At 43.8% G+C, this 22,913-nt stretch overlaps 1 protein-coding gene and 1 non-coding gene across 5 annotated transcripts in view; one reads left to right on the top strand and one right to left on the bottom strand.

The window, feature by feature from the left end:
- TPP2 (tripeptidyl peptidase 2) overlaps nt 1–15,232 on the bottom strand; it is a 67,762-nt gene extending 52,530 nt beyond the window's left edge. The window contains exons 1-2 of one of the 4 annotated variants that reach the window (XR_005017182.1): nt 14,983–15,221; nt 8,739–8,867 (exon numbers count right to left, since the gene is read on the bottom strand). Coding sequence is in view for 3 of the 4 variants with exons in the window: in XM_036831431.1 (XP_036687326.1) it covers nt 8,739–8,867; nt 14,983–15,147 (294 nt within the window). In the remaining variant the exon portion in view is untranslated. Of the gene's footprint in view, nt 1–8,738; nt 8,868–14,982 lie in introns of all 4 variants that reach the window. The other 3 variants (XM_036831431.1, XM_036831432.1, XM_036831430.1) reach the window with 3 other exon arrangements.
- Nucleotides 15,233–20,370: 5,138 nt separating this feature from the next.
- LOC118884466 lies at nt 20,371–20,473 on the top strand. Its single transcript, XR_005017299.1, has one exon. It is a non-coding gene; the product is annotated as a U6 spliceosomal RNA (small nuclear RNA).
- Nucleotides 20,474–22,913: the final 2,440 nt, after the last annotated feature.

Genomic DNA, 22,913 nt, shown 5'->3' with positions numbered 1-22,913 from the left:
TAAAGTGCTTTCAACATCACATTAAACCACTAAGATCTTCAATTCCCAAGCATCAAGGACACCTCACCTCCCCCTTCGCCACTCCACTGCCCATCAACCAGGGGGAGGGAAGCAACTTACAGAACCTCTCCACCCTGAGATTTCCCATTAAGAAAAAGAACTTCACTCTGTCCTCTATGATACTACAGGGATATGCCCAGATACTAAAAAAAAGAGCTCCTTGAGTTCTTAAGAAAAAAGTTCTATAAAATCATGTTAATTACATATAACATCTTACAATAGTCTTTTCCACTATCTCAAAGTATTTAAAAGTAACAGTTCCAGCTTTTAATTAACAGAATGATGTAAAGAGTATGCCCAGTTTACAAACGGAGAAAGCAAAGAAGCAAAAAGAAATTAAATTGCTGGCCCAAACAACAGAAAGGTTGAGAAGAAAACTGGAATCTAGTTCTATCACAGAGACAAAAACGTGGTGGAAGGGATATGGAATTTAAAGTCAGATACACCTGGCAGTGCGCCCAAACTCTGCCACTAACCAGGTGGGACCTACAGGCTTCTGCTCCCTCATATGCAAAGGGAAGAAAATAATCTTTACCCCCCGATTTGCATGAATAGTAAGACGCATGAACATCAACCAACTGGAAATGTCAGTCAAGACAATGGGGACCCTTCATACTCTTTGTCATCACAGGACCCATGATCACTAAAAACAGCTTTTAAATGCGTACAGATTATGAAGCTGAGCTATCAACCACTCAGAGCTGGTGGACTGACCAGTGATTCTTACTCGCGCAGGATCTTTAACCGACTCATCCCCAAGCCCCTGTTCGTCAAATTATTCCCCAGGTAGGAAGCCTTTGGAGGAAATTTTCTCACAACTAAATAGAAGAAGACAATCATTCACAGAACTTCAAAGATGTACTGACTTTAAAAAGCATGCATATCAGTAATCTTTTCTGAATCAACTGGATGTCTGGAGTTTGTGAAATTTCAAATATGTTGGCACACAAACTAGTGCTTTTCATTCAAAACTTATCAGCCTTCTTTAGAGAACAGAGATTCTTAACTCTAACATTCCTGTAACAGCCCGTGACATAACAACAACAATAAATAAAGCACTGCAACAACGAAAAGGTAAGTAGTCACTAGCTGGCAAATCCAAAGACTATTTCATCACAGGTGTCTCACGACACAGGTGGCTTTGTAACCCTACGCTAGCGACAATGTCTTTGGGCAAAGAGATTACAAAAGCTGTGAAATGCCAAAGGATTAAATGGAGTAACTAATTAAAATCACTGCAAAATAATCAGGTGTTAAGACAATCACAATTACTTAAAATACGTATATAATACAATAAAAATAATCCAATAGATATAATTTATATTTAATTAAAATGAGACCAAATTCTGCAGGGTCCATGAACCAGATACTTCTCAAATCACTACTATGTATTTGTATTTCCTCAAAGTAAAGGCAGACTAGTTACTTACAAAAATTGAGCTAAAAAAAAAAATCAGAAAATAGAAATTATGTATAATGATGGTTCTGCCAGCTAACCTTAACCAAGTTAGAGTGAAGCTAACTTTACTCTGAGGCAATTATCGAGTATGTCATTTCACATACTTGAGTATTTCATAATATGAAGTTACTTTTGGTCTCTTTTAAGAATCAAAGTGCTTATTTTGACCATTTTAAGCTGCTCTCTCTAAAAGAGTTTTAATTACGTGGTAACTACAATGTGGTTAAGACCGATTTTCAAACGAGAAACAGAATGTCTTTAATTTCTAATTACACCTCATTTCCCTGACTCTTTTTTAGAGAGAGGATGCTTAACGAATTGAAGGTTTTCTTCACGAGACAAGTGTCATCATGAGTTGGTTAACGTTCCAGGCAGGAAAATCTGAGTTTCTGCCTCAGAGCTGTACTTCAGCCTCGTCAGCCTCATGGTCCTGCCAGGACACATGGACCCTCCTTCCTTCAGCTATCACTGCATCTAACTACAATGCTAAACCTGGCCAAGGCATTCACGGTCTCTGGGCTAACCGCTTTTTTACCATGTGAGGCTAAATATCGATGATTTTAAAAAATGACTTCAAGTTAAATGTGGTAAAATTTTAGAAAGCACTGTGCTCCCTTCCAAATGCTACTAAAATTAGAATAAGGAAAAGGAAAAAACCAAAAACCCAAAGGACAAAGAATGGGCCATGAGGCTTTAGAAGCCAAAAGTCACCACATTTTGAAAGTTGCAAAGTAAAAAGAAGGCCCTGAAAATTAGTGGGGCAACTACGGAATTTTAATACATGGTGTTGGGACAAGTGGGTCTTCAGATGGCAAAAAGGATACAGGACTCCTATTTCAAACTAAGCATTAAATCAATTCCAGGTGACTTCTAAGAACAAATATGAAAAGAAGAACAATGAAAGTTTTCAGAAAATAAATATGGGAGAATATCTTCATGATTTGGGGTCAGGAAGGATTTTTTTTTTTGCTATCAAATACGATTTTAAAAAACTCAAAGCAGTCCATCATATTTACTCAGACATTTTGCTTCTTTTGCTAGTGCTTCATTTCTGCTGCTCCATGTTTTCTTCCTGTCTGAAAAGCCTCTTTTTACTATTTCTTAAACGTGTATCTGCTGGCTATAAATACTCTTAGATTTACCTTATCTGGGAATGTCTTTATTTCACCTTTTCCCCGAACATATTTTCACTGGATATAGAATTTGCAATCGACAGATCTTTTCTTTCTGCACTGGAAAAATGTTGTACCACATCCTTCTGGCCCCCAGGGTTTCTGAGGAGAAAGCTAAAGTCATTTGAGTATCTTTGCCATCTATACAATGGGTCCCTTCTCTCTGGCAATTTTCAAGATTTTTTTCCTTGTCTTTCATTTTTGGCAATCTGATTAGAATGTTTCTGGGCATGAATTTCTTTTGGTTTATCTTACCTGGGGTTCACTCAGCTTCTAGAATTGGTAGGTTTATATCTTTGCCACACTTGGGAGATTCTCTGCCACTATTTTTTCAAGTATTTTTTTTTTCAGCAGCACACTCCTTTTCCTCTTTCTTGGGGTCTGATGATGCAAATATCTGCCCATTTGTTATTGAGCTACAGGTTCCCAAAGCTAAGTTAGTTATTTTTCTCTTCATTATTCAGAACGGATATTCGCCATTGGTTGATCTTAAAGTCCACTGACTCAGACTCCTCCGTCATCTCCATTCTGCTACTACATCCACCCAGCGATGCTTTCTTAAAATTTCAGTCATTGTAAATTTCAGTTCTAAAATATCCATGACAGTGTTTTTACAGTTTCTATATCTTTGCTGAGTGTATTAGTTATTGCTGTGCTATAAATACGACAAACTTTGTGACTTAAGAGAACACACTATTTACAATCTTACACATTCCGTCAATCAGAAGCTGGCACAGCTTAGCTGGATCCTCGACTTGGCTTCAACCGAGGTGCTGGCCAGGGCCCTACTCTCATCTGGCACTTGACTGGTGATGGGTTTGGCGGAGTTCGCTTCCCTCTGTCTGTGAGACTGAGGGCCACTGATTCTCACTGGTTGTCAGCTGGAGGAAGGACTTCTTAAGACACAAAAAGCCCCAGACAAAAAGGCAAAAGATTGATATCCAACTACATCAAATTTAAGAACTCCTACTCATCAAAAAACATCATCTGGAAAGTGAAAATACGAGTACAGAGTGGGAGAAGACACCCGAAACACATGTAACCCAAGGACAGGTAATCCCACAAATCGTACAGTAAGAAAACAACAGACAACTCAGTATTAAAAACAAAGGGCAAATGAACTCGAAGAGTCACTTCACAAAAGAGGAAATCCAAATGTCTAAGCAACATATGAAAAGGTGCTCAATCTTATTAGTAATTAGAGGAATGCAAATTAAAACCACAACGTGATACAGCTAGATTCCCAGCCTATAAGCAAAATTTTAAGTGCCTAAAAACACCAAGTGTTAGCAGTGCAACTATTAAAACTCCTATATACAGCTGGTGGAAATGTATTTTAGTACATAAACACTTGGAAAAACTGTTCGGCATCACCTAGTAAAGGTGTATCTCTATGACTCAGCAATTCCACTCCCAAGTACACATCCTAGAGCTATCTGTACATGTGTGCACAGGATCTGTCTGCAAGAATGTTCTCTAAAGAATTGTTAGTGACAGCTCCAAACTGGAAACAACTCAACTGTTCCCCAGCAGAATGGACAGAATGTGGTACATACAAACTATGTCACAGGCACAGCAATGAAAGTCAACACATCATCGCTCCAGGCAAATCATGGCTGAATCTCATGAATCCTGCAAACACCCAGGAAAAGAAGACATGAAATGACACACAAACGAGGCCATTCAATATAAAGGTCACAGTAGGCAAAACTAACAAATATATTCCATGTATCCACATAGAGGTGGTAACACTGTAAAGGAAAGCAAAGAAGAGATTATCACAAAAGTCAAAATGCACTGGGATCTGGAGAGCACAGAAAGCTTCTGAGGCCTGGCAACGCTCTCAGTCTTACCTGGGGTGGATAAAATGGCGTCCGTTTAAATTACTCACTAAACGGTACATGTGTGCTTTGTGCACTTTTCTTCTTGCCTGTACAGTTTACCACGAAAGGTGTTATCCTTCTATTCCCTCTTTTGCTTCTACCTGCTCCTACGAGTACCGCTGGCCATAAGTAACGGACTGCCAGTTTCTCAAGACAGCTGAGGAACAGCAGCATCCTTAGAGAATGCGACGGCAGGAATCTTCAACGCACCTAACTGCCATTGATCTTAAACTGGCAGAAGAATCAGACATTAACCGTCAGCAGTTTATGGGCTATTTGGAAGAAGCAGAAGTAGAATACAGCTATTTAACTCACTTTAAAGCAAGGTTAAATCAAAGAAACTTGAAGACTTTACTGTGCTGCTTTCTGAAAACTGTGTACTAAAGAGTTCTGAGAGATCCCACTAGCTAGAATCCCAGTGACTAACAACATTATTCTTTTTAATGACTACTGCAAAATATGTGAACACCTGCGCATGCTTGAAAAACAATTAACTGAACGTGTGTGTAGCCATGGTCTGTGTATGGCTGGAGAAGGGAAGTGTAACCAAGACGACGGCTGGAAAGCTGGTATGAGGACCACTTAGTCCCCCGCTGCCTACCCCACATCCTGCACGAAGCTGGCGAGAGACGGCTGGGATGGGAACTCTCTAGAGAGGCCTGTGGAGCAGAGGGGAGAGATGAGACACAGTGAAGAGTCTGCAAGAAATCTCCCCGGGTGCCTTTCAAGGCTCAGGTCCCCGGATGCTGACGGCCAGGCTTCTCTCTCACTCCTCCGCCCCCAAACTCCAGGCCAAACAGGCGAAGGTCCTCTTTGAGGTAACTGGGCATCTCAATGGAAAAAATATACCATATACGGAGATCCTGGGGCCTCCCATGATAGTATCGTGACCCTACAGTGAGACCCACACCACAGACTCTCCACAAGCAGAGAACTTCCAATCACCTTTCATGTGCCACTAAATCAGAGACAGCTGGGGTGAGGGGACACCCAAGGAAAAGCGCTCACGTCAAAAGCAAAGCACAAGGAAGAACAGGCAGGGGAAGGAGGAGGAGGGTCAGGAGGAGGTGAAGAAAAAAGGAGAGCAAGATCAGGAGGAAGAGTGAGAATGGGAGGAAGCAGAAGGTGAGTAAAACGAAAAGGAACAGAAGAAATAACGAGCCAAAACTTTTCAAGACAATGATATTCTCACAGATAAAATGCTGTACACATGATAAAAAAATGTGCTCTGAGGGAACATGACAGACTTCTGCAATTAAAAACTGGCAATATTCAATACATGAGTTAGAAGAAAATGTTGAGAAAATCTTGGAACTCTCTCAGGAAGGAAAAAAATCAAACAAAAGCAATGAAGAAAAGGTAAAAAACATAAGAAAATTGGAGGATCAACTAAAGAGGTCAGTGTCCACTTAACAGGAGTCCCAGATAAAAGAACAGCAAAAAAGTGGGAGGAAGTAACCCAAGAGACAATGCAAGAAAATTTCTCAGAAATGAAGGACCGGAGAGTTAAACCCTCTTCTTCCACTTTTAATTCTACAGATAAAGTCTAAAACTAGGGGGGAAAAATTAAGAATAAAAAGTATTTTAGCTTGTCATTTAAAACTCCAAAGATAATATATCAAAGCCTTAACCCTGGTTGAGCAGGAATTGGTGGTGAACTATGGAAAGGGGACTGAACTTTTCTTTAGAAGCCTTGTAGAAGGTTCTTTAAACAATGTAGACATATTGGATACAATTAAAAATTAAAGTAAAAAAACTCACTATACTGATGGGCTGAGAACAGTTAATAGCACAGCTAAAGAAATACATCACCAAGTTGAGAAAGGATGTAAATACCAATCTATCAATTCTCTGATCTTACTTCACAGCCGTGTTATACGACACACTAATTCTACCTTTAAACACTAGTAACATTACAAGTGTGGATGGTTTATCTAGAGCATGGGCTACAACTATTCAAAAATAGATTTTTGAGATATTATTGATACTTTATATGATTCTAAATCTGCCTGACTTACTAAGAATGCTCTCTAGTTTCCCAGAGTACTGTAACTCATAGGAATCCCATGTTTCTCTTTGAAACATACTCTAAATAACAAGGTTGACTTGGGAAAGACAGGCAAAACTAGAGCAATTCGGATGTGCAGAAAGTCATTTCCCTGCAGTGTTTCTTTTTAAAGCACGTGGTGCCTCTGTCAGCTTGGGCGGCCGTAAGAAAATACCACAGACTGGGTGGTTTAGGAACAGACATTTGTTTGCTCACAGTTCTGAAGGGGCATGAGATCAGGGTGCTAGCCTGGTCGGATTCTGGTGAGACGCCCTTCCTGGCCTGCAGGCATGGCTGTCTCATGGTGTCCTCACAGAGCAGACAGCAAGCAAGCTCTCCCTTGGAAGGGCACTTATCAAGGCGCTAATCCCATCACGAGGGCCCCTCCCTCATGACCTCATCTAACTAACGCTAATCACCTCCCAAAGGTCCCACCTCCTACTACCATCACATTGGGTGTTAGGGCTTCAACATACGGATTCAGGGGTCACACATGCAGTCCACAACATGCGGAAAAAGAAGCAAAACTGGGACATGAATGCCTGCCGTCTGCCTGTGACAGGCAGATTCCACCTTAGAGAAGGCGGAACTGTGACCACAAGGAGATATTACTCCTGTGGTTATGTTATGGGAAGTAATACGGCAACGGTGAAGGGCTTTTTCAGATGCAATTAAGGTCCCTAATCAGGTGACTGAGTTCACCAAAAGGAGAGTGCCCTGGTGGGCCTGACCTAATCAGGCAAGTTCTTTAAAAGAGAGACTGGGGCCACCCCCGAGGTCGCAGAGATTCTCCTGCTGGCCTTGAAGAAACACGCTGTCATGAATGAATTCTCCCAACAACAAGGTGAACCTGGAAGATGATTCTGAGCCTCAGCTGAGACCACAGTCCCAACCAACACCTGACTGAGGTCTTGTGGGATCCTGAGCAGAGAACCACAAAAAGTCGCGCCCAGACTCCTGACCCACAGAAACTGTGAGATAGTAAATTTAGGAACATATGTGGTAAGCTGCCGTTTGTGTTTATTTGTTGTGCAGCACAGAAAACTAATACACTGCCGTGACGATCTTACCCGAGAGACAAGGTCTAAACATGATTCAGATAGATGGTAAAAGATGGGAAGTTAAATATAGCTCTTTAGATATCTAAATAACCACAAATTTACCTTCCAAACTAATTCTGCTTATTGTTTGAAAAGAGTACTGAAACACAATCAAATTCTTGCCATCTAACAAACCCATTAGCTAATATCTCATGAACTGCTTTATGTTTGTTTCCTAATCATCTTTCATGTTAGCTTACCCCAGCCTTTCTACCAAGTACATGGAATAAGACAAGGTCAGATATTTAAGTCCACAAATATTAAAGCTTACATATTTCAAGTTCAAGTTCCCAGAAGGGAAAAGCAGAAGGCAAAACTACATTCTCATCACTTTTCCCACCTTTCCACTTAAATCTTAAAATTTTTAGAATTCAGCAGCCATACTGGGAAAAAAAAATCCCAATTCCAAGCCCACTATCAAACAACAAAAACAGTAACTTCCACCAAGATGGACCCTAAGGGTCTATACCACCTGGTACCCATGCCCTTGTAAAACCCCTCGCTGTAAGCGTGTGCTGGATCTACTGACTCACTTCGAATGAAAAGAACATGGCAGAGGTCATGGGCATCACTTCCAACATCATTTTATAAGGGGACCAGAGCCTCCACCTGGGCGCTCTCTGACTGCTCACCAGGGGGAAGGCAGCTGAACGCCGTGAAGCGGCCGCATGGAGAGGCCCATGTGCTAAGGAACCAAGCCTGCCAGTAACCACAAATTCCCCTTCCCCAGCCACATCGAGCCTTCAGATGAAATCATAGCCCTGGCCAACACTTAGCAAGCTCAGGAGAGATCTTGAACAGAGGCACCCAGCTAAGTCACACCCAGATTTCTGACTCACAGAAACTGTAAAATAACAAATGTTTGTTGCTTTAAAGCATGAAGTTTTGAGGTGATCTGTTATACGGCAACAGGTAACTAATACCATACCATGAAATGTAAGGTAAAAACGTAAAATGCTTTGAGGTGATAGTACAAAAAGAAAGAAGAAAAGTCAATAAAAAGATAAAAGCTCCAACCTTAAGCACTCTTCCTGAAAGACCAATAATTTCACCATCTTTTGGCTCTACCACTGTAGCAGTGTTCACATCACCACTTCCTGTTGTGTCAATGATATCAATGATTTTCGGTCTTCCATCAGTTGTAACCTGAAAATTAAGAGACAATTAACATATGAATTACAGATTTTAGTTTTTATCCTTAAAGCAATGCCAGCTCCCGTATGTGTGTGTGCATGCACATGTACCCATACCTAAAATATCCTATAAAATCTGCATTCACTTTAAAAAGAGAACTGAATCGTTTTAAGCCAAAAGCCTGACAGATACTAACGAGAAGATTTAGTCACAGAAAACAGCACAGAATCCTTCAAGTGGTTTCACGTGTTCAGGTAGATGCTTCTTGAGCTCTTACCACAGGCCACACTCTGTTAGGTGTCAGGAGTACCGCAATGATCAGTACACAGAATTCCTGACCTCACACGCTCTGTGTTACATGGACTCAATAAACAAGACAAATATATAACATGTCAGATGGTAATCACCACTACGAAGAAAATCAAGCAGGGAAAGGAGACAGGTGGTATGGGGCTTTCAATACTAATTAGGCTGGTCAAGAAAGGTATCACGGAGAAGTTAACATTTGAGAAAAGGTCTGAAGAAGGTGAGTTTTTGGCTGGACAAAACTTTAAGGGGAAAATGTTTAATAACATTTCATTACTGGAGGCCACACTAACACTCAAACTTCTTAAATCAAGTTCAAACTTAGCACTCAAACTTGTCTCTCCCCAGGCCTTGCCATCTCAGGAAGCCAACACACACCCAGTTGCTCAAGCCAGAAACTTATAGAGTCCTCAGATTCTTTAGTTTATGCCTCACAGCAAATCTCTCAGGAAATCCTCTTCCCTCTACCTCTAAGGTACAGTTCAGACCCACCTTCCCTTGATTTTTCACTGCTGGTGTCCTGAACCCCTCCGCCACCGTCACTTCCTGCTCATAAGGCGATGCCGGCTCCCAGGAGGCCCTCCACGAGCAACAGTAAAGCGAGCTGGGCCGTGCCGGTCCTCCAGTGAACACCCTCAGTGGGCTCACAGAGCTCGGGACCGGACCCGGCCCAGGGTGCCAGTCACTCCCGCCTCTGGCCACCTGGTCTCCTTTCAACTCCTCGGACGTGGCCACCTTCCTCCTGCCTCATGACTTTCTGCGCCAGGTCCTTCTGCTGGGAATTCTCTGTTTCTTCAGTTGTTCCACAGGTATCCCAGCTTCACCTTTCCATTTTCTAGTAAAATGCCGCCCCCTTCAGAAAGGCCTCCCTGATGGTCTCATTTAAGTGCCCATCATCCTAAGCCTGATTACTCTTTCTCACTGTACCTTGTTTCCTTCACAGAACTTAACTCAATTCGTAATTACAGTTTGTGGCTCTTTACCTGTTTGCACTGTCAGAAGATAAGGTCCATAAGGGCAACGGCTATGTCTATTTCATTCACCAAACTACCCCACACCTAGCAGTGCCTGTTAGGTACTCAAGGCCTATGGGATTGTTGGATGGCCTGACACAAATTACTTAGCATTAAGATTGATGTTCCTCAGCTGTGGTTTCTTGGCCAGCCCCAGACTTTCATTTGGGCCATGCTGACTGCTACAGCTAACAGTAATACTGAATATCCTCATTGTCTTTGTGGGAAAAACCATTTTGGGGCTCTTCCTGGGCTAGCTTTGCAAAGGGAATTTGCAGCATTCAAGATATACATGCTGAGTTACCAGCAGGAATCAGGTATGGAGACACAAAAAATACAGAAAAATGAAGACCCCCCCCCCACCCTCAAGAGAGAAACAGGAATGTAAAAAAATGCCTATGGTGTGACAAGAGTACAGCCTTCAGATTCCTTTTCCACTCGGAGAATTCCCCCTCTTTAAGATGAAGTGTAGAGTCCATCACTAGGCGTCTTTCTGGTCTCACGCCCTCCTCCCCAACACCAACCGCAGTGTCCTCAGAGCCCTGCAGTTAAGGTGTACCCGAAAGGAGGCGGGGGAATTCACTATGTGGAGGAAACAAACACACGTGTTTTTTTTCCGACGAGGCAAAACAAGGTGGTGGCTGGTGGATCCCGGATCTCACTCCAATCATCGACCAACTGGGGGCTGACAGCTCTGTCAGGGGCCGCACAGCTGTTATTTTTATGTATGGTAATTCATCAGCTGAATGTTTATTTCTGGGGGGCTGTCTATACTAGTAACAAGTATTCTAATATACTGAGAAGGCTCAAAATCATAATTAAACAAAAATCACTGCAGAAATCATACCAAACCCTGATAAAATTATGATAAAACTTAAATCAGGGGCTTCCCTGGAGGCGCGTGGTTAAGAATCCGCCTGCTAATGCAGGGGACACGGGTTCGAGCCCTGGTCCGGGAAGATCCCACATGCCGTGGAGCAACTAAGCCCGTGCACCGCAACTACTGAGCCCAAGTGCTGCAACTACTGAAGCCCATGTACCTAGAGCCCATGCTCCACAACAAGAGAAGCCACCGCAATGATAAGCCCTCGCACCACAAGGAAGAGTAGCCCCCACTCGCCGCAACTAGAGAAAGCCTGCACGCAGCAACAAAGACCCAACGCAGCCAAATTAATTAATTAATTAATTTAAAAAAAAAAAGAAAAAAGAAAAGAGGACAGCAATATAGCACAATAAATAATAATGATAAGGACACTGTCTAGGAAAGCATGTAAGGACACAAAAGCCAGCTTGGGGGAATCAGGAAAGGCTAACTGAAAGGGAGGTAATAAAACTTAAATTAATGGAGAGTACCCACTATAAGTAACCAAGTACATACCTATGATAACTTCCTTATTGTACTCCATTATATTCTAGTGAATGTAAAATTAGAAAGACTTTTACAGGACTACTTCCTCCTTCCCAAACTATTTATTCCCCATGAGGAAATTGAGGACATTATCACATATATACATTTTTTTTCCATTCAACACAAATTGTTACAAGCACATTTCATACAAAATGAATTTGGATATATGCTTTCAAGGAATTTTAACTGAACCAGGAAAAAGGTATATAAGCCGATATACTAAAATGAAACATTTTAGAGAATTCCCTGGCGGTACAGTGGTTAGGACTCTGCGCTTTCACTGCTGAGGGCCTGAGTGCGGCCAAAAAAATAATAATTTTAAGTGCTACAGGATATGAAGAAAATTGCTAAGAGAGCAAACTAAGTAACTGTCACCAGGGACTGGGCCTTACTCCTCTTTGGACCCCCAGGTCCCAACACAGCAGTTGGCACATACACATAAATACGCAGGGGGGGGCTGAATTAATATCACTAGATATCCCCAAAGGTAACAGGTGAAGGCCCAGCTGGTCTTAAGGGATTAAGTAGGCATTTACAGGTGATTGTAGAAGGCCTGCAGGCAGATTAAACCCCACATGCAAAGGCATGTGTTGGGGAAAGACCTGGAACATCTGGGTGAGAGGAAAGCTGTGGAATGCTGTTGGTGGAAGCACAGGCGGGGTGCTTCAATGGTGGGGTGGAGTGGATGTGGACAGAAGAAGCGGTGGGACCGAGGCTACGCAAAGAGCTGGAGCTGAATGGCAAAGAGCCGTGCAAAGTTCAGATCCGGGGGTTTTAATGCAAAGACAACTGGGATGCCCAAATAGTTGTTTTATATTAAGCAAAGGTGTGATGGGTTGTTGTTTTTTTTGTTTTAAGGAAAGTAACTTTGGCAATGTGAAGGGTGACCAATGGCAGCCAGGAGACCCGCTGGCCACCGTGGGTTTATTTCCAGGTCCAGTCCAAGCCCCATCTCTTGTCCGTGAAGCCTGATTGCTGCAGCTCTCACTGGTCCCCTGATCAACCTCTGTTAACAGTTATCTGCAGGACTACATCATCTCTTAACGTAGAATGTTAGGGACCTGGCAGGTGCCTGAATATTTGCTGAGGAAAAGACTTAATCATTTATTTAATTACTCCTCCTCTCATGCTGGCCACCCTCTACATTTAACGAAGCCAACAGGCCATCACAAAAGAGAACTGGGCCCAAGGCCATCACTGAAGAATGGGACTAGAATGGGACTCCCCACTGTGTTCCTGAAAACTCTCCCTTGCACCCCTAGTCCCCTACTCAGACACCATCTGCCTTTCCAAATGTCCAGTTCAACCTCCTCTTCCTATTTCACTCTTTCCTTCCATTTTATTTCTATCCACCTTCTTATCTTAATGATGTACACACACATCTACAAAATACATTTGTTAAAGGTAAAGGGGGGAAAAAACCTTAAAAATTCACTCATGTTTGCAAGCCACCTTAGTGAACTTCTTTCAGATGGCCATGTTTAGGTCAATCTCTCAGAGTTCAAGTTGTTAGACTATAAGAGTTATGTTTTCATTTTACTTCAAACATGTTGTTGCTCAAACATTTATGATTACATGCACATAATATCTAATGCGTATTTATCCTTCAGAGAGATGGTGATTCAAGATCCAGCATAAACTCCCTCTACTAAATAGCCTTGCTTAAAAAAATCAGTGTTTGTTTAACACTTTTCATGAGCACTTTAAGAAGTCACATGTAATTGATCGCCTCAATTTTCAGAGCAACACTGTGGGATGAGAATTTCTGCTACTTTACAGAGAGAGTAACAGAATCATTTGATAAGCAGGTCTGGGGAATTCTACAAAAGCATTTTTACTGAGACACTTCTCCTCCAAACTCTTCCGATCCCCTTATTATCCTGACAAAAGAGCCAGTGAACCACTTACCCAGCTGTTCTCCTCCCACTTATCCCTGTAAAAAGTAAACACACACCACACCAGAATGGAAACCATTACTGCCCTGTAATGAAGCCTCAATGAGGTGATAGCCGTCACTGCTGTAAGCCTTCGGAGTTCTTAAGAAAACTGGACCACCAGAGCTATCAGGAGGGAAGGCATCACCTGCTCCCCTTCTGACGCACCAGAGCTGCCTGGCAGGGCCACCATGAGGTGTGTTGCGTTTCAGAGTGCTGCTGAAGAATGAACAGGAGAGAGCAACATTCCTAGAGAGAGTCTCTACAGAGTCGGCCAGACCGGGAACCAGACTGGTTCCCTTTTCCCTCAGCATTACATCCTAACTTCCAAAATACTACCTCAGTTATAAGAGAGCACAATAAGGGATGCAAAGGAGGGAGAGGCATGGGGGAGGAGGAGAATTATTAAACTTCAGGGTTTTAAGAAATACAGGGGAAAGACTGATACAAGGAAGAGATCAGCATACAGGAGGATTAGCCAGGTTAGACATTTGGGAGACGAGTCTTGAACAACTGCAATTCTGTTTATTGCTGGGTTTCAGTGTAAGGCTCAGGCTACTAAATTTACAAACGTCAAACTTTGAAGACTTTAATGAGAATGCTTTCAACAGAGAGACACATTTTAAAAAATTACCTTTCGGCATGGTACCTTGATCTAACGATTTCAAAGGTGGCTAAGGCAAAACAAAATAACTTTAAAAAATCATGAAGTATGTTGTCTTACATTTTGAGGCTGAAAAAAAAATACGGAAGCATAATTTAATGCAGTCTGAAGAGTTCGCCAAAAACAAAGTTGGGTTCTTCTTTATATCAAAGACTAAGCCATGCGTTTCACTGACCCTAAACAAGTACACTGCGGAAGAGGGTTAAAAATAGAATACATAAAACTACCAGAGGAAACAATTCCGGAAGTTGACCGAGTTATCTTCTTGAAAGCCGGCTTTCGTGTTTCAAGATAAACTATTCCTCCCCAAACCAAACCTCCCGAACGACACCAATAAAAATGAAGTTCTGATAGGTCATTTGCCCCTGCCCTGTTTCCTTCCCACCCCCGGCTCCCATGAATAACAAAACAGTAAAATCCTCGTTTGCAAATAACAGGCACCGGCCGGTCGGTGCCCAAGACACGAGGCAGCCGCGGAAGAAGGCGGTGTGCTGGGCAGGAGCCCGAGGGCCCGGGCCTGGAGGCGCCTGGGTAGGAAAGGGCTTCCTGGGCGACCGGCGGCCCCGGGCGCCCCGACCAGCCGCTTTTGTCTGGGCCGGGATCAGGGCCCAGCCGGGGCGCCCGGCCGCCGGCCCCTCGCACCCCGCCCCCGGCCGGGCCCTCCGCCTCCTCCCGGCGGCTCCCGCTCGGCCGCAGAGCGGGCTTCGGCCTCCGAGGCTCCGACGCCGCGTCCCCTCTGCGTCCCCGGCCCGATGGCCGGCCGCCCGCGCCCCCGCGCCCGGGCCCTCGGCGGCTGCCGCACCTGCATGCCCGGAGCCCCGGGGTCGACCCCCGTGTCCAGGACGGCGATGAGCACCCCCCGACCGTCATACTCCGGGTAGCGGCAGAGGAAGGACGCGGCCCCGGTCTCCTTCTTCGGGAGGAGGCCGTGGAAAGGGAAGGGCTCCTCGTTCGCAGCGGTGGCCATGGACGCAAGCTGGAGGGCGAAGAAGAGGCAAACTGCCAGCCTGCGCGCGGACGAGCGGCGCGAGGACACCCGGGCGGCCGCGGGCCTGGGCGGGGGCGAGGGGCGGGGCCAGCCGCCGGCCAATCCCGGCCCGCCAGGGAGAGGCGGCCAATCACGCGCTGCTACGTAAGCCAACGGCGCCGCTCTCTGGAGCTGGGCCCGAGTGTTGCCCGGGCCGCAGAGAAGGAGGCGGAGTCGGAGGCGTTGCTGGAGGCTTCAGTTTTCGAACCTGGGGTCTTAAAGAGACTCGCGTTTGGGATTTTTAGGGGACGGCCGGCTCCCAGGCAAAGGGTCCGCGTGTTCTGGGCCGAAACACTCCTCCGGGGACGGGAAAGGAAATGGGCTGCCAGTCTGTTGTAGCAGGTACCTCCCGCTGGCAAGCTTTGGTTTCCGAACTTGTGGTTGTGGACTAAACTTTTCGGTCAGCTGCTGCAGGATCCCCGGTTGACCCGAGGAAAGGGAGCCAACTCACTCTCGCTAAACCCCTAGGAGTGTCGGATTTTGGCGAAATGCCGGTACAAAAATTTTTGAGAGGGAGTTCTTTGATTCAGTGGTGTAGGGATTGTGTTCCCCTTTCTCGAGTGTGTCCCTTTGATGGGGGACGGGGGGCGCGTATAGGGTGGGGATGGGCCAGAGCTGCAATCAACAGGAAGTGGGTTGTTGGCCTTTCAGTCGGCCTCGTAGCCAGTAACAAATACCAGCCTGAAGTGGGCCCCTCCTATCCTCATTGCTCACCCTGGGCTTCCGGGATTTCTGAAAAACATTCTTTTTTTTTCACTCTCTCTTTAAATTGATGTTCCTGGTTGGTCCTGAAGGTTCTGAAGGTTCTCCACTCAGTTATCGAGCCATAATTTGCAGTTTTTCAGATTAACAATGGCGGCTATCAATTGCTCCGTGCTGCACTAGTGGCCCTTAATGATCTTTCTGTCTGTATTCTTGCCAGGGTAATCTTAGTGTTTTGTGTGGGTGTGCCAGCGACCCCTTTGGCAATCTGGCGGGGCTTATGGACACCTCAGAACAATTTTAAACTCATAAAATGTAATATATAGAATTACTCCGGAAATTATGTTGAAATAGTTATCAAAATATGAAAACCAGCTTTATTATATAGCAAGTATTATACATATAGTTATATGTATGCTTCTTTGCATGAAATAACCGGAGCTAGCGCCAAATCTAAAAAGCTCCCATAATTTCAAAATAGTAAAGAGCATAAATAGTATTTTGAGACACCTGTAACGTACTGTGATAAACATTTTTTTTTTAAATTAATTTATTTATTTATGGCTGTGTTAGGTCTTCATTTCTGTGCGAGGGCTTTCTCTAGTTGTGGCAAGCGGGGGCCACTCTTCATCGCGGTGCGCGGGCCTCTGACTGTCGCGGCCTCTCTTGTTGCGGAGCACAGGCTCCAGACGCGCAGGCTCAGCAATTGCGGCTCACGAGCCCAGCCGCTCCGCGGCATGCGGGATCCTCCCAGACCAGGGCTCGAACCCGCGTCCCCTGCATTGGCAGGCAGACTCCCAACCACTGCGCCACCAGGGAAGCCCTGTGATAAACATTTTTATTGGTGAAACAGTAACAAACAGTAAGTGCTGATACCAGTCTGGTTATTACCTACATCTGTAATTGAAGGGAACATTTAATTAAACGGTTAGTGGAAGTAAGGATGTATTTTTTTTTTTCCTACTCAAGTTTTTGAACCCCTCAGATTCTATCATGGACTCCAGGTTAAGAATGCTTGGTGTAAAGGGAAATCCTATGTACACGAGTTTCCAATCCATAGGATTGGGAGATTCTCCACTAAATCTCAAAAATTACTGTAATGGCTGTGCAATTTCTTTGAATTCATTAGTGGTCCATTTCTTCTATTCCATAAGTCTTAGAGAAGCATGTTCTCTTTAGTGGAGAGGAAATGGAGAATAGTTAATGTTTTCTTTCCTACTCCCAACTGTGTTTATGTTACCTCTAGAAAAGGGCTTAAAATTAATGGTAAAGAAAAGACACACTCAGAAGATATTCAAATAGAACATGTAGTGACAGAATGGAATAGCTTCCAGTTTCAAAGGAACCGGTAGTCCAGTCGCTTCATTTTACAGATGAGGAGCAAAGGTAGACAGGTTTACTGACTGCCACGGGTTTTGAAACGGAGTTAGTGAGAAAGCTGGATTTCTGTTCTCATAGTCTGCCCCCAGTGTTTTCTTTCTTTTTTTTTTTTTTAATTTATTTTTGGCTGTGTTGGGTCTTCATTTCTGTGCGAGGGCTTTCTCTAGTTGCAGCAAGTGGGGGCCACTCTTCATCGCGGTGCGCGGGCCTCTCACTATCCTGGCCTCTCTTGTTGCGGAGCACAGGCTCCAGATGTGCAGGCTCAATAGTTGTGGCTCACGGGCCTAGTTGCTCCATGGCATGTGGGATCTTCCCAGACCAGGGCTCGAACCCATGTCCCCTGCATTGGCAGGCAGATTCTCAACCACTGCGCCACCAGGGAAGCCCTCTGCCCCCAGTGTTTTCTACCACACCTGTTGTGCTCTCCGACCAGAGTGTCACCCAATGAATGGATGGTGAATGAACTGTTCATTGTGAAACCAAAGTGGCAGACTTTTTATTAGACTCCTATAACAATGTTCTTTAAAAAAAAAAAATTTTTTTTTTTTGTTTACAGCTCCCATAAAAATGTTTTAGAAAAATTACATACCCTCTTGTATAGTTTTAATATAACTTTTGAAATTTGTCATCATACGTTCAAGAAATTATAAAGGATGTGATATCTGGCATTTTATAAATATTGACATTCTTTAATGAAACTTCTACATCATTCATTTAAATATAGCCAGTTGAATGTTATTCTTTGATATCTGCCATTCTATTTATATACCTGAACATACTCCATTTAAAATCAGATATTTGACATCACTATTTCTTCTTGAAATTTTATTAACTTTCTACACAGAATTTTATCCTAATGTAATTTACATTTATTATGGAAAGTCCTACTGATCATTTATTATTATCTGCAACAAAAATATGTATGTTAATATTTAATTTAAAATTTTTTCCTGGGATCAAAGTGTTAAAATTTTCCTTTTGGATTATCTTTCAATTATTGGAAAGTTGATCAAAAGGACATAAATAAATCTTAAGCTTTGATAAATATTTGATTAAGATAAAAATTACAGAACAAAAAGAAAATTTTTATTGAAAATGCAGTTCTTAAAAAGATGCATGTTTCGGGGCTTTGATGAAAGGTTTTACTGACAGTTTTTCAAATCGTCCCTTTATTTGATGCCCAAGAAGCTATTCCACCTGAAGGTGATGCACGATAGTAAGATGCCTTTTTTTTTCTAGGAAGCTGGAGACCCAGCTGTGAAACAGGTGCAAAGGGGAGGCGGTATGTCCTCCCATCACAGGCACGTCTTCAAGCAGATAAGTTTGGAAAAGAGTAGATAGGACATGTAAGCCTCTGGAAATTGATCATATTGAAATTATCCATGACTTTAAACCACAGTTTGAAGACCACTGTTTTATAAAACCCCTGAAATCACTTTAACTCAATACGAAGTCATTTACTCTTTGTCTTCCAGCCACAGTATTCTCCACATTCTGCGTTTACACCTCCTCCTCTCTGGATTTAATGACATTGCCAGCTAAGGGAACGCTCTCAGTGCCAAGTCCGTTTGCACAACTTGACAAACAGTTTGACAGTTCATTGGCTTTCAGAAGAAAACAATGAAGATATAGATAAATACAACTAGGGCTTAGGAATGGGGAGGAGGAGGAGGAGGAAGGGGATGTCAGGACACAACAGGGTCAGCAGACCGGGGCATCCTATGTGGGGTAAAGTAATAGGCTGGACGCACGCACCCTCCCACACAGCGTTGTTCGGGGCGGGAAGGGCAGAGCAGGGTGTTCCCGAGGGCCACCTCCCTTCCCCATCACCTGCCGGGTGGGAGGCCGCGCGCCAGTGCAGAGGTGCGGGCAAAGGCATCGCCTCCCATGAGTCACTTTCTTTGTAGCTATTGCGGCACCGTATCATTTAGAGAATATTCTTTAATCAAGTATCCGAAACTGCGCAGAGATTGTGAAAGCGTCAGCGTGTCCCAGAGGCCGGGCGTAGAAGTCCTGCGCAGCGTCAGCAGCGAGGCCACTCCTCCCGTGGCTGCTCCCAGGCGGTGATGGAGGGAAGCAGGAACGCTAGGGCCGGGCCGTTCCTGGGCGATGAGGAACTTCCGTGACAGCAGATTTGGGCTGCAGCACTCCCCCGCGGCTTTGCCAAGCCTCCCCTAGGCTGCGTGGCACCCAGCCTTTGCTTTTCTCTTCTTTTCTCAGGGTCTAACTTGCCTCGCGGCCTGATGGCCCTCCCAGCCTTTGGTGGACCCTTGACTATCTTACCTTACACAGGCATTTCCCCCGATAGAATCCTTGCTCCTTTAAGCCAGCCTTGGCACTTGCTTCTCGGAGGACCCGGACTAAACTAGTTCACACCGAACTGAGATTCAGGTGCTTCAAACTTCACCACTGCTGCCCCCTGGAGGCCAAGGCCGTTATTACCATTCCTATCAAATAGACCGGCTTCCTAGACATTCTCCAGTGCAAAGCCAGACGGACAAAGGTATTTGGCAAAGCTTAAATCACATGCCTGCGTTTAGCTGTAAAGGAGGCTGGGAGATTAAGTTCTGACTTCTTGCATGGGTAGACAGGACTGATAATGTGGGAAATTCTATAAACATAGAAAGGCCTTTCAAAAGATGCCTCTTAATTCAAAAGATTTGTTAATTATACCAAATAGCCACTTTGCCAACATATATGTATCTATAATATATCCATTTAACCTTAAGACTTTAATGATTCTAAATACTTCAGATTATGCCTGCTATCCTCTCACTTTCTATTCTTTCTACCTCCAAACTAAATTAAGCATTATAACACAGTTCCAGGTCCTTGAACCTTCAATAACGAAATGATAAACTAGGCAATTTGGACCAAGACTCCTGCTGAGAGTAATCAGAAAAACTGGACAACACATGAAAAAGTATACTCATTGGCAAAAGAAGGCTAACAGTGCGGTGAAGAATTTCTGGAGCAGATGTAAACTTAGAAACTTGAGCCTAACATTTGGGACAGCCTTGCCTTTCAGGGCAAAGGGAAGTGGGGAGAAAATCCTGAAAAATTAGAAAAGTGAAGACCAGTGCTCACTTCAGCAGCACATACTAAAATTGGAACAATACAGAGAAGATTAGCACGGCCCCTGTGCAAGGATGACACACAAATTCGTGAAGCGTTCCATATTTTTGACCTAAATGGGAAGGAAATCCAAAAAAGAGGGGACATATGTATACGTATAGCTGATTCACTTTGCTGTACAGCAGAAACTAACACAATGTTGTAAAGCAACTATACTCCAATAAAAAAATAAAAATAAAAAAGTGAAGGCCATGAGCCAGTGAGGTGGGCCTTGTCAGATGGCCATTCATGTCTAGCCAGTGCAAAAGTTGGTATTGGGGGGTGGTTGAGAGCTGGCTTTAGGAATCCGGAGATCTGAACTTTAGTCCTAGCTCTCTCTTGGTTTGTCGTTTTTAGACAAGGCAGTGAACCTCTCTGGACCTCAGTTTCCTTGTTTGCATGGGAAAGAGTTAATGGAACTTCTTTTGTAGCTACAGGGGTAGGGGGTGGGGGAGGGATTTGAATCCATTTCAAAACAGTACGTTTTATGGTCAGTTAATATAAAAAAAGTATTAAAATATCCCCCAGGGCAGAGAAAGTTCATGTGCTCTTAGCATACTAAGGCTAGGGTTGTCAGTTCATGAGAAATAGAGTCAATGTTATATAAATAGGAGAAGTGTGAATTTTTCACATAGGAAAGATAGGTGCCTCACAAGCCACAGTAAAAGCCTCTCACTGTTTTCCTCTTCTGTGGGACCAGAGCTGCCCTTTCTCCCTTCCTGACAGCTCTGACCAGCTGTCCTTAGGAGCAGAGACCATCCCTTCCTTCTACAGAATCCGTAGAAAGTGGGTAGAATAGCAAATCCATTGGCTTCCAGAGGACATTGGAGCTGGTAGACTTGCAGACACATGGAAAACGTGGTGGATGGGGCTTGATTATTTGTGTGGGTCGGGATGGTGTGTCCTGGGATAAGCATGGGGAGGGCTTAGGCAGAGAGGCTGCCCTCCATGCAAAGCACAAGCAGATGAGGAGCTCAGCCATGGGTGGCCACAGGCGCAAGTCCATGCCCCTCTCTGCAGCCTTCCCCAGCTGTGTTCACTGCCATCTTCAGTAAAACACCGATTGCCAAACACCTGATTGTCAGTCCAGGCTATGCTGTGGCAGCATGAAAGCCCACATTTCAGTGGTATAAAGACAGTTTTCACCCGTGCTCCATCTCCACTCCAGCTCCACTGCGGGCTCTGCTCCAAGTTCCACCCAGTCTTGGAGTCAGGCTGGAAGAGCTGGCAGTCTCTGGAATGTTCCTGGTCACCACAGCAGGAAAATGAGAACATGGGGAAGCACGCACTTGATCTTAAAGCTTCCGTCACTCTGCTCACACTTCACCGGCTACGGCAGATCCCAGGGTCATGGCCACGTTCAACGGGGCAGAGAAACACAGTTCTATCATGGGCCCAAGGGAACAATAACTGGGATATTTGAATTGTCCTAATTACTACCAGAACCTCATTGATGTTCAAGACGTTTTCACTGTAGTGAAAGCTGGTTATGTGATGCCCAAAACAGAAGTGCTCCTCTCCCCCATGGTCAGTATCCCGTATGAACTGCCAGACAGACAGTGAGGACATCTATTCCTGGATGGCCACCTAGGGGGAGGCCCAGGATGGCAAATACTCCAGGTCGCCTCAGGGGAGCTAGAAATACATCTTAGGGTTCGGAAATAGAACATTCAGTTGGGGAGTTTGGGATTGACATGTACACACTGCTATATTTAAAATGGATAACCAACAAGGACCTACTGTATAGCACAGGGAACTCTGCTCAATACTCTGTAATAATCCAAATGGGAAAAGAATTTGAAAAAGAATAGTATATGTATATGTATAACTGAATCACTTTGCTGTACACCTGAAGCTAACACAACATTGTTAGTCAACGATACTCCAATATGAAATAAAAAGTTAAAAAAAAAAGAAATAGAAGGGGTAGATTATGACTGCTAAGCTCAGATGGTTCTATCCTTCCAACTACATACCACCTAGCACAGGAGTGCTCGATAAATAGTTAAACTACACCAGGTCCTCCTTGGGTAAAGAATTGTTCTGAAATAGCCAATTGCTTCTTACATGGCTTCTAATACAGAATACGTTCTCAACCTTTGTGTATTAGCCTAATTTAATCTTCAAGTTTGCACACTATTTGGTTATTACTGATTGCATTGTCTCTCGGGCTCTATTTTTTTGGGGGGTTCTGATAAGTGAGAAAAGAAAATAATAGAAAAATAGAGTAACCTTATGGTTTCTACTACCATGGATAAATAGGAATGCCCAAGAAACATCTCAACTTGAAGAGCGTAAAATTCTCTAGACTTCTTTGTATTGTATATCTTTGCAGAAATGTTGCATGCATAAAAAGAATATGTGTGTATGTATGTGTACATATACTCTATGACTATATGTATGTATGTATGCATACATAAATGTGTAAATGTGTGTGAAAAAATATGATTCCTCTCTCCTTTTTTATATAAATGGTAACATACTGCACTGTCCTGTACCTTGTTTTTTTT

The sequence above is a fragment of the Balaenoptera musculus genome, chromosome 18 (assembly GCF_009873245.2).
Source record: "Balaenoptera musculus isolate JJ_BM4_2016_0621 chromosome 18, mBalMus1.pri.v3, whole genome shotgun sequence".
NCBI lineage: Eukaryota > Metazoa > Chordata > Mammalia > Artiodactyla > Balaenopteridae > Balaenoptera > Balaenoptera musculus.
The sequence above is the reverse complement of the archived record's forward strand: the minus strand, read 5'-3'. Positions and strand labels throughout refer to the sequence as shown.